The 12008-nt window shown below is 36.1% G+C and overlaps 1 protein-coding gene across 1 annotated transcript in view; it reads left to right on the top strand.

The window, feature by feature from the left end:
- The window catches only part of ABCB11 (ATP binding cassette subfamily B member 11), a 56430-nt gene extending 44834 nt beyond the window's left edge, over positions 1–11596 (top strand). The window contains exons 17-21 of the mRNA XM_081051571.1: positions 251–407; positions 1582–1779; positions 5145–5351; positions 7269–7415; positions 8241–11596. Of these exons, the coding sequence (XP_080907697.1) occupies positions 251–407; positions 1582–1779; positions 5145–5351; positions 7269–7415; positions 8241–8441 (910 nt within the window). The 3' untranslated portion in view covers positions 8442–11596. The remainder of the gene's footprint in view (positions 1–250; positions 408–1581; positions 1780–5144; positions 5352–7268; positions 7416–8240) is intronic.
- The last annotated feature ends 412 nt before the right edge of the window (positions 11597–12008 follow it).

The raw sequence follows: 12008 nt of genomic DNA, 5'->3' as shown, positions 1-12008 counted from the left end.
GAAGTCTTCAACTATTACAGTTGAAACAGGGTTTGGAGGTCTGAGCCCCACTTTGTTCAGTCCTCCTCTCACCCTTTTTTCACAGAACACAATTTGAAAACTGTTAAAATTTCCAACCCCACATTCCAGAACAGGTCTAAAGTGATCTTTCTAAGGCTGCTCAGTTCTTTCCTAGGAGAACCAGGGCTAGTCTCCCCAAACTCTTGCCTCTTAGGTCACCACACTAACCACAGTGTCTGTTCAATTGCAGGGTAATCTCCTCAGTTGTACTGAGTGCAACTGCTCTTGGAAGAGCCTACTCTTACACCCCAAGTTATGCCAAAGCTAAAATATCAGCTGCACGCTTTTTTCAACTGTTGGATCGACGACCCCCAATCAATGTATACAGTAGTGCAGGTGAAAAATGGGTAAGTACTGAGATGGGGGTACGGAGGCGGTGGGGGAGGATTTTGTGTGTGTGTGTGTGTGTGTGTGTGTGTGTGTGTACAGAACAGCTACTGGGGCTGGTCATACACCACCACTTAGCTTCTAAATTCCTGTAGTATATAGGTTCATTCATATGTACTCAGAATGGGCAGTAGATTTATAAAAATAAAGAAATAAAGTAAATTAGCGTTAAAAACTATTCATAAAGCGGCATTTGAAGAAGGGAACGATATCCAGTGAATGTTATATTATGTGTAATATAAAACACACTTAGTTCCAGAGTAATAAAGCTATCCAGCCACCATGTGTTTCATTGTTGTTCTGGTATGGAACGTAGCAAAATCAGTTCTTCCTGTTCAGTAATATTGATTTGATTCATGTTTATCTGGGTTCAAGTTTTAGCTCAAATGGACTCCCAGAAAATTAATTTGATTATAGCAAAATATCTTTTCTTCTAACTGATAAATGATAAATGAGCAAGTCCCCACAGGTGTTTTTTTAATCTTCTCTGCCTAATTTTTAATATCTGAGTATGTTCAAGATAGTAAAACAAACCTAAATATTAGTAAAGATAAACCAAATTCAGAATCTTTTTAAATTGGTCAAATGACCTGTTTCTTTGTCAGCTCAATAAAAGTAAAGTCTCTATGTGGTCTATTAAATATCCATTTCTAGAATTCATAATTTGCATAGTACAACTGAAGGTATTCACCTTTGCAATACGGGGCTCAAGTAACCGTCTCTCTAAGTCATTTTAAGTGTAATGCTATTGTTTTAATCTTTAGGAAAATAGATCTGTAGGGGTTTGGAGAGTTACTGGCTTCTGTGTTATAATCACATCTTCTAGCTATTCTCTTCCATTTGACATTCTTCCAGAATGTCTATTAATGGATGACAAGGAAATCCCCTTAGGTTAGAATGAGAATAAGAAACCAAATATTTTTAACTCAACTGCTTAAATCTCTCTTTTCTCTACACCTGCTAAAATAGAGAATAGAATGCCATTTCATTAAGTTGCTGTCTTTATACTTCACACTTCCGCCACATTGGAGTTGAAGGTGTCTTAAGTAGGGATTTAAAACTCAGATGTAGGTACATTTTCAATATTCTAGATTCTAGTAGGAGTATATATAATTCTAACCTTTCCATTCATAGGACAACTTCCAGGGGCAGATTGACTTTGTTGACTGTAAATTTACATATCCTTCTCGACCTGATATACAAGTTCTAAACGGTCTCTCAGTGTCGGTTAGGCCAGGACAAACACTGGCATTTGTTGGAAGCAGTGGATGTGGCAAAAGCACCAGTATTCAGCTGTTGGAACGTTTTTATGACCCTGACCAAGGGAAAGTGGTAAGCAATGCAAATGCTTTTGAGAATTTTGCTTCCTGCAGAATATCTCCAACCCCTAAAATGTGGTCTTCAAGATTGTGCCTTGCCAGTCTCACTCTAAAGCTCTTTCCTTAGACTCACTCCTATGGAAAGTACCGGTCATTTCCTGGTTGACCTGATTCTACCTCACAATTTCTAATGTCATATTCTTCCCAGTTCCAGATGGCCTGCTGACAAGTTAGGCAAAGAAAACTGGGCACACTGCAAAGCTAGAGATGAGTGTATTTAACAGAAACATTCACTTACCCGTAAATGGAGCAGAAAGTACAAACTAATCAAGAGACTAACGACTGGGAACGGAAAAGGCGGGGGTGATAATGAACACAATGATAAATGAGCAAGAAATGGGATTTAGTCTGAAAAAATCTGAGACAATCCTGGTTCAAGACGATTATGTCTAAATAATATAAAGAACTCAAATTGGTAGTCATGTGCCATAAAGCTTTTGCAAGGATATTTGAACAATTGGTGGATTGCCTTGTTGATTATTTTCAATAGCATTTCTCTTTTCTCTCCTTCTTGTTTTTCTTTCCAAATAACATATGTAGAGGAGTACAAAATAAAATAAGAAATACTTGTAATAAAAAGCAACTTTTTATTTTACCCTTTTCACTACTGACCCCCCATTTCTCTGCTCTAAGGCAATTATTTTTAACCACTGATGTGTTTGGACTTCCCAGTGATTACATCAGTGTCTCTATTATGCTTATGCTGCTGTTTCATGATTTAACAAATTTAGACTCTGTTGACTTATTTTCAAGAGATGGAAATTTAGCTTACCCTATTCACTCCCCCTCCTTTTACCCACCTTTACCCAATATATTAAGTTGGTGCAAAAGTAATTGCGGTATTTGCAATTATTTTTAACCTTTAAACCAAAATTACTTTTGCAGCAACCTAATAGATAAATTACTTTAAAAATTTCCTCTATTTGTAAATTTAACTAATACACTTCTGTTTCTTTTCCATCACCTGTAGATAACATCTCTAGAATTATCCCTTTGTAAGATGGAACTATGAGCAATTCTTTTTTCATCTCTTCCTCCCTCCTTTTACCTATCAAGTCCTAATACCCACACTTTTATATGAGCAAGCATACAAAATGCTTACATTGTGTTTATAACATTTGTTATCTTTCATGCTTGCACTCTATGCTGATTTAAAAGTTGAAAATCAATTAACAACTTTTATTATAATTAGGTAAATATTATTTATCCAATAGTCAAGTAATGAGGTACATTAGCATTACATTTTTTTTTCTTGATTGTTTTTCTGAAAAGCTGTCTTTTTTTTGCATTCTTTGCCTTTAGAAAATCTTTATGTTACTCCAATATCTCTATCCTGCTACCTATACTGGAGCACCTGCTTCTTTCTCTCATTTCTGCCACTGCCTGAACTCATTAGAAGTGCACTTGCTGAACAATTTTCACCCTGTGAGTTTCCAGCAATTTTTTTTAGATTAGATCCATTATTTCCTAATTCCCATATTGCCCTCTTTCTTGGTTTTTACTTTCATTATATTGGGGTGCATCAGCAAGCAGTTTTCTAGGAAATGATTGAGGCATGGTTCTGAAAATGTTTTATTCTGCTTTATACTTCACTGATTGTTTAATATTAATATTTTGAAAAAGGCTTTTCTGATTTCCTTGAATAATAGAATCTTCACTGCAATGAGAATTGATAACATTATGAAGAGAAATACTGAGAGAAACTCAGAAGAGGCCGCTAAAGATTGCCTTGCATAAAGTGAAGCAAGGAAATAAGTAGATATTGGTAGAATCCAGAAAATTATGAAAATAAGGAGTAAGAGTTGATTTTCTGTAATTTATAATCACTTCTGTTATTAATTTTAGGTATAAAGATTTTAATTTTTTGATAGTGTTAGGTGACTGATGAACCCAGAAAGCATATTGCACTTGGAGTCTGTTCTATGCAAAGAAGAGGGTCCAGTTTCCCAAAATATCACATCTATCATGTCTATCACCGAGGTCAATTGTGAACTGCATGACATACAGAGACCTGAAACCTTCATGTTTGATTCTCTAACATTGATACATATATTAAGTATATTTCTCTGAATGTGTTCAGTGAAAGTTCTGGTCAGAGGCAGAAAGCAATGTCCATGAAGAAATCAGTATGATTCTTTTCATTTCACAGACACACTATATTTTGTTATATCCTTGTAAAACACTTGTACAAACATTTTTAAGTAGGAAAAAAAAACAGCAACCTTTTATGCAATTTTTAAAAATCCTCTGTGCTTTTAAGGAAGCTACCAAATGCAGGCATTTAGCCTTTTCAACATCTAATTGGATACCTATGATGAATTGGATACCTATGACTGCCCTGGGCCCCATGGGAGGTTCTAAGGAGTGTGAAGCATATCTCTGTCTTCTAGGAGCTTACAATACTCACACCTTTGTATTTAAGTATTAAATTGTGCTTTGCAGACTGTAAATACTATGGAAAATGAGCCGGGGAAGATGATAGAGGCTAATTTTGAGGAATGAATTATAGTTTTTCTTATTTGCTTTTTTCATTGCCAAGAAATTATCTAAAATGTAACATCTCACATTATTTAATGTAATATTTTTGTGAGCTTATAGGGCCAAATACTTTACAGTAATGTGTTAGACATACTGTACCTTTATTATTCTCGGGCTTTTAAGTGAACCAGCTCAAATGGTGGATACTTGAGTTCCTGTATTTAACTGTCTAACTAGGCTGTGAGTTCCTGGAAAACAGAGATGATATTTTCTTTATGTAGTAGACAAAAGACTACCTACCATGGTGCTTTGTGCCAAGTAATTCCATATGTTTATTGATTAATTAAATGAATAAATGTACTTTCTTACTTGAGTCTGTGATCTCAGTTATTCAGAGGGCAGTGTCAGTAAAATCAAGGAAACAGTTTTAATTCTGATATTGTCCAATATATTTACGTAGAAAAACCCATTTCATAACCCGCGGAGCCTCAAAATTGAGCAATTCTGCAAACTTGTAGAGAATGTGCTGTACCAAAGTATAAGGGTAAAAAAAATTGTTTTAACTACTTACTGTCCTGAGTGCTTTTCTCATTTGTAACACCCGTGGAGCTAGAGTTTGGAAAACAAAGACACAAAACCATAGTTTGGTCATTACTTTGACACCATTTCTGACAGACACCAACTCCAGAGGTCAAAGGCGACGTGATTTATTTCCAAGAGTCCTGGGACTGTTGTCTCTTAAGCAAAGCAAATGTCCTGCATAACACTAATGACAGAATATGAATTTTCCTTGCTGCTGGAATTCTGAAACAACATCTTGGTTGTTACCTCTGTTTGCAGATGATAGATGGGCATGACAGCAAAAAGGTAAATGTCGAGTTTCTCCGCTCGAACATTGGAATTGTTTCCCAGGAGCCAGTGTTGTTTGCCTGTAGCATAATGGACAATATCAAGTATGGGGACAACGCCAAAGAAATTCCCATGGAAAAAGTCATAAAAGCCGCAAAGCAGGCTCAGCTGCATGATTTTGTCATGTCACTCCCAGAGGTGAGTACCAAGTCAGAGTGGTTCCCTATGTGAGACAGGGATGGGGAAAGGTAGAATGACCCAAAAGTATTACAATTTGGGCTCAAGGAGAACGTCAAAAGCAGCACAACTTATTTCCTAGTGCCTGGGGATTATCTCAGTCTTTTAAGCACAGACATACACTTTAGTTTTGGAAAGTATTATATTATCCAATGCAAAGGAAGCTATCGAATTTGTAACACATAAAGCAGTAGTACATTGAGCACCAGCTTAGCATAGTGAAAAAAATGCTGAGATTTGGAGCAGGCCTCAGTTGGAATCCAAGCTCCGTCACTTACTCGCTGTGTAACTTTGAGACAAATACTTTTCTGAGATTTGGTCATTTGCAAAAACTAACATTAAAATGAAAGAATATATATAATAGCCACACAAAGAAAGCTGCTGCTGCTATTGTTGTCATCATCACAATTTCGTTACTTGGTAGCATGTACCATAGTAGGAGGGAAAGCTGCATCTGTCTCAGTGTATCTCACTTTTCCAGAGCCACGTTTGAACTTAGTACCATATCAACTCTGAATTTTTCCATCTACCAAGAGTCTGTCTTGGTAGTTGATTCCCCCCAAAAATTAACACATGGAAACTGAATTTTAAGAGCCAAATCCTACATTTAAACTTCCCCACTTCTTTCTTTGAAACACCACTGAGAAATAGCTTTTCTCTGTGAGTACATTTATAAATTTCGTGGTATGTGTGTTGTTGTTGTTGTTGTTGTTTTCTTTGTTCTTTTCACAAAGGCACCTACGTCTTAGGCTCTTGGTCTCATTCTAACTTAGTAGCCTAATCCACAAGCAAGTGGACATTACTATTTGCTGTATCCTAAGGGAAAAGCAAAGCTTGTGCGTCCCGGAGCAGATTCCTTTCTTCCACAAATCTTTGTTGAGCACCTGCTCATTTTGTGGGAGACACTGGCTTAGAGTAGGTTTGTTGCCTCTTTCTCATACAGACTTACCTATAATACTTTTCACTGAGCACTTTTTCTTCACGAGGACAAAGTAGGCTACTACAAGTCTCACTTGCTTGGCTGGGCATGTGTCAGGAGGTTAGGCAGACAGAGGCGGACCCCGTTGTGGAAGGCAGGCAGCGTAGTGGTCAATGGCAAGGACTCAGAAACCAGATACACCTGGATTTAGATTTTGTCGTCACTGCTGTTTGTTTGTCTTTACACAATTTTCTTACCTGTCTGTGCCTAAGTTTTGTACTCTGTAAAATAGGGAGAGAATGATGTCTGTGAATATTAAATGATAATCTGACTAGAATAGTTAGCACAATACCTGACACATAGGAAATATTCCAGGAATGTTAACTATTTTTTATGCAGTCATGACAGGCATCTAGCTAGGAATTGTCCTTCCTAATTTTATCTAAAACTCATATTAATATCTGCATTTTTCAGACAAGTTTGTACCTCAAAGAAATTTAAATAATTAGCCCATGATGACAGAGCTAGTACTATGCAGCAGAGTGGAGATCTAAATCCAGGTTTGTGTTCTGGAATGGTGCCTCCCCAACAGGGGACTGGACTAGACCTCTCAAAAGACCCTTCCATTCCCAGGATTTTTCTGTCTTGGAAAGATCTTCCACATAGGAGTTTGGAAATCAGGGAGGATCTCATATACAGGAAAAAAGAGATCAGAAATACAAACCTAAAAGAGATGCAGGAAAGAAGATATAAAGTTTCCTTGTTTCCCAACACAAAAGGTTACAAACTCCATATTTTTCTTATATTTCTAAATGGATTTGACATCCTATATAAAAATGACTCATTCACTATTCCCAATTAAATTTAAACAAATTGTTTAAATTCACAGAGGGGTCGTTGATGTGGGCTCCATATAGCATAGGAGCTTCTGGTTTTCAAACTTACTATACTTTTTCCAGAAATACGAAACTAATGTTGGGTCCCAGGGGTCTCAGCTCTCTCGAGGAGAGAAACAACGTATTGCTATTGCCCGGGCCATCGTACGAGATCCTAAAATCTTGCTACTGGATGAAGCTACTTCTGCCTTAGACACAGAAAGTGAAAAGGTATGTATTGATTTTCCAAAGTCTTAGATCATTATAAATGACTCCTTTGCTGTAGTATTTATTCTTATAAAATAGCACTATTTTCAATTTTCTGATTCATTAACAGTAGAAATTGCCAACACTTTGCGGAGCCAAATGACAATAATCTGGAGAAAGTGATTTAAAGTAGGATTGCTTGAAAAAAATAACTTTAAAATAAAAATTGTTTTTAAGATTCTCTAGGCTTGGTGACATTTTTTTTCAAGGGCAAATAATTAGCTTTCTTAAGTAAAGCAAAATAACCCAGGTCATTTGTTGGGCATTTCATATTTTAAAATTCTAAAGATATGTGGCAAAGCAGATGGGTAGCATACAATAGAGAGTAAGAGATGGTATCTGATGTGCAGTTTGCATGAAAGGAAATGCAATTGAGCAAAACACAATTATAATATTTATCGTTTATTAACTCCTTAAAAATCAGGATTCCATTTGGAGAGTGTTAAAATGTCCTCAGTGAAGAAGATCAGGAATGACCAATGATTGTTACTTTGCCTTATTTCCCTGGTTTCACTTTAGCAAACCAGACCATCAAGTATTTTAAAATTGCATAACGACCTCATAGTTTGGTTCGTTCTTGCTTCACTGAAATTTCTCAGCCTGTGGACTGCAATTCAAACCACTGACACATTGCATTCAGCAAATATTTGTTTCTTTCATGTGAAGCCTTCGGGTTTAATCCCTGAGGACAGCAGTGTTATTCCGGTGGTATTAAACAGAGCTCTTGGCAGTGGTGGGCCAGGGAACAAGCAAATGTCTTTGCATCAACTTCCCATCTTTTCTTTGCAGACGGTGCAGGTTGCCCTGGACAAAGCCAGAGAAGGTCGGACCTGCATTGTCATTGCCCATCGTCTGTCCACCATCCAAAACTCAAATATCATTGCAGTCGTATCACAGGGGAGAGTGATTGAAAAGGGGACCCATAAAGAATTGATGGCCCAGAAAGGAGCCTACTACAAACTAGTCACCACAGGAGCCCCCATCAGTTGACCTGATTCAAGAACTTCATGAACAGATGATGCCCCAATTACAGGAGGGCCATGGATTATTTTGTTTTTTCCTTTTAGGAGAAATGATATTTTACTTTTACACACATTGTCATACATTGGGATCCAAACTAATTTCTATTGATCTTCAAAATAATTTAGTTTTAAATGTCTGTAGATAGAAAATGAAACAAACCTGATCCAGTGTGTGTGAAAAGCCAATGTCTAGCAGCTGCTCACGCACCACTCAGTGCTTTCTCCATGCAAGTGTCAGTCCCCATTACTACATGGCAATTAGCAAGAAGTGCTGGAGGAAATGAGACTTTGAACTCGTCAAGGGCAGAGAGGTTTTGTTCTTTTTTCATTCTTGAACTCATGATTTGTCAGCCCCAAGACAATCAAAGTGGGAAACATCCATTCTTCCCATTAGGCTAGAGCAGTGCCTTCTGATTGAAATATAATATGAGCCACTAATGTGAGCCACACATAATTTAAAATTTTCTAGTTTCACTAAAGAGAGGAAAAGAAAAAGGTGAAATTAATGTTAATAATATATTTTATTTAACCCAATGTATTCAAAATATTGTCACCACATGTGATCAACATAAAATTATTAATATTTTAAATTACTTGTTCATATTAAACATTCAAACACTGATGTGTATTTAGACTTACTGCATATCTTAATTCAGATGAGCCACATGTCAAGTTTGCAGTAGCCACATGTGACTAGAGGCTACTCTATCAGACAGACAGGGATAGAGTATCCAGGTTCACGCATTTCCTGGTCTGAGCCTCAGTTCCTTTATGATTCGAATCTTCAAATGTGTCCCTATACCATACTCAGAAACTTTGGAAAACTTGTTTAGGCAAAGATCATGGTGCCCATTTGGACTAATAAGAGACTTGGGTAGAATCAGACATCATGGTGTCAGAAGTTACAAATAGAATCAATCATATTGGCCCTTATTAGAGTGGTTAAAATTCTTTACATCTTTCATTTTATTTGATTCACCTGGTTGAGTTGAGTGGCCAGAAGAGAAAAAAATAACATTGTTTAGTGTAACACAATGTAACTTTAAAATCTGTCATATTATCTAATTCCCCTGAGGTCCTCTTTCCAAAGTAAGTTTAGTTCAAATTAATTTATAAGAATCATTTATGATTTTTTTCTATAAACAATTCTTATGAATTATTGGAACAGCACATTTTCTAACTTTTTTTGAGAAGAAAACTTCAATCATTTGGTGCATCTCAAAATTGCATGGAAGGAGATGCCCATAAACCAGAAATGCTACTACTATTTGAGAAAAAAAATAGAAGAGCTGGCTTCTAGATTCTTTTGTCTAGAAACTCTTTTTCATATAGTTACTCGATGTCTACTCTACATGTGCTTTTAGGAAATAATTTCAATGAAAAGACACTTTGAATTTAGTAATATTTTCATGCATATAATTTTTGGCAATTATAATTCGATCCTGGAATATTTTGATACTGTGTCCTGAAAGAGAAAAAAATATGGGGTCAAAATTAGGTATAGTTTGCCACATATTTATTCATGAATTCAATGTAAGTTTCCTACTCTAAGAAGGTATCAGAATATTCTCATCATGTTGGTTTAGGATTCCACCTCATATTTCCAACTAAGTGTTGGATTTATTAATATTTCTTATGCATTTAGAATCTCTCTGTAATTAGGTCACATAAGGAAGTTAGTAGAGATTAAAAACTTGCAAATTAGATTGCTGTTTCCAAACACATTTTGAGATAAATTTACATATGCGTGTGTGCCATTATAAAATAAGCATTATGTCTATTTGCATTTGCTTTGAATTTTCAGATCAAGTGAATAATCTCACCTACCTATAAGAAATGGCAGATGAAAGTAACTTAAACAAACTTTGAAACCCAATTCCAATTTCTTTCACACTGTGTTCAATTAAATGCCCAATTAATTTAAATGGATGGACTGTAAATAAAGCAGTGCACATGATTATCATCTAATTGGCTCTGGCCAACATTATAATGTGCTCATTAGTGAGTTGTATGGTATCCTGAGGCTCATAATGAGTAATCAGGGTACACATGATTGGCATGTAGCTGTCTGAATGCAATTACTCAATGCAATAAATCAGCATTAGGACAAAATTTGCAGTAGATAAAGGAAGAAGAATACATAGCCAGCTGGTGAATTGGCAGTTCCCTCCTATTTATAATTCAGGTACAGCTCCTACTCCCAGATACAAAGAGATAAATGTGAGGACAACAGAATAGCTACAGATAGAAAGGGTAATGTTCACCCAAGGTGACCCAGAACAAATGCCTACAATTATATAAGAATGACTACAGAAAAGAGAAAATAATGCTATTGTATTGGTTAGGAGTATATAATTTTGATATATCAAGTATGGAATCAAAGTAAGAGATAAACAATGTTTTCATAAAATTCTTTTGAAGTTGAAAATTCAATTAATTATTTGAACATACCTCAAGATAACATTCACAAAGCATTTTATAATTTAGAAAACATTTTGCTTTTATATCTTTGTAAATTATTGTGAAGTCATCTAGCAGGCTGCAGGAAAATAATGCAGCTGTATGTTGCATTTGTTGTTTTATATATTGTTTATATATGAGAAGTCTCCACGGCAGGCATCATAGGTTTTCTCATTGGACACCTAATCCTACCCCCTTTTCTTTTGCCTGCCTCTATTACAGAAGTTGGAAAGTAATTACCTTCTCAGACTCCCTTGCAGCTAGGGGAGGCCATGTGACACTGTTCTGGTCAATGAAATATAAGCACAAGTCTCTATGAAGGCTGTCCCTTCTGGAATAGAGACTGTGTTAAAGAAATCCTGTTTGCCTTCCCCACTTCTTCTTTCCTGGGTGCACAGTAGCCATGCTGTGGTCATTTGGATGTGACTATGAATGGCAGAACATGAATACAGACTGAGCCTGATTTCCTGACATCCTTGAGAAGTTGCTCCAGCCTGCATTGCCTACCTCCAGCCATCCTATTACACAAGAAAAATATACCTCTCCACTTGTTTAAATCCTGAAGTCATTTTTCATAGTTGTAGTTGTTGTTAATTATGGATTAACACAATCTTAATAGATACAGTTAGATTTTTATTAATAAAAATACTGAAACATAAGTATAAAGAAAATAATGCCGTGTTGAAGTATTGGTGTGTGTTTAAATGACCTTAAAATATGACCTTTACATCTGGAGGTATTCAAAAATTATTGATTAAAAGAAGGAATTAATCATAGTCTTGTTTCAAATGTCACTGCTATGAAAAGGAGGTACCACTGGATACAAATCCTTGCAGCTCATCTAGTGGCTTTCCAGGAACATTCCATGTACCCTGCTTTATAATTCTTTAAGTGCATGAGACTTTCAGTAAGGGACTTGGTGTTTTGTGATTATGCTTTCTCATTCTCTCATGTGATAAAATTGGTAGTAGACTGGAAATAATCTGGATTCCATTGGCAGGATATAGCCACAGTTGAAAAGAAAGTGATTCAAGAAGAGGATGAATTTGAAACGAGTAGGTTAGAAGAGATGGGG

This window comes from Rhinolophus hipposideros, assembly GCF_964194185.1.
Source record: "Rhinolophus hipposideros genome assembly, chromosome: 6".
Classification (NCBI taxonomy): domain Eukaryota; kingdom Metazoa; phylum Chordata; class Mammalia; order Chiroptera; family Rhinolophidae; genus Rhinolophus; species Rhinolophus hipposideros.
Note: the sequence above shows the minus strand (reverse complement) of the source record. Positions and strands in the feature narration are given on the sequence as shown.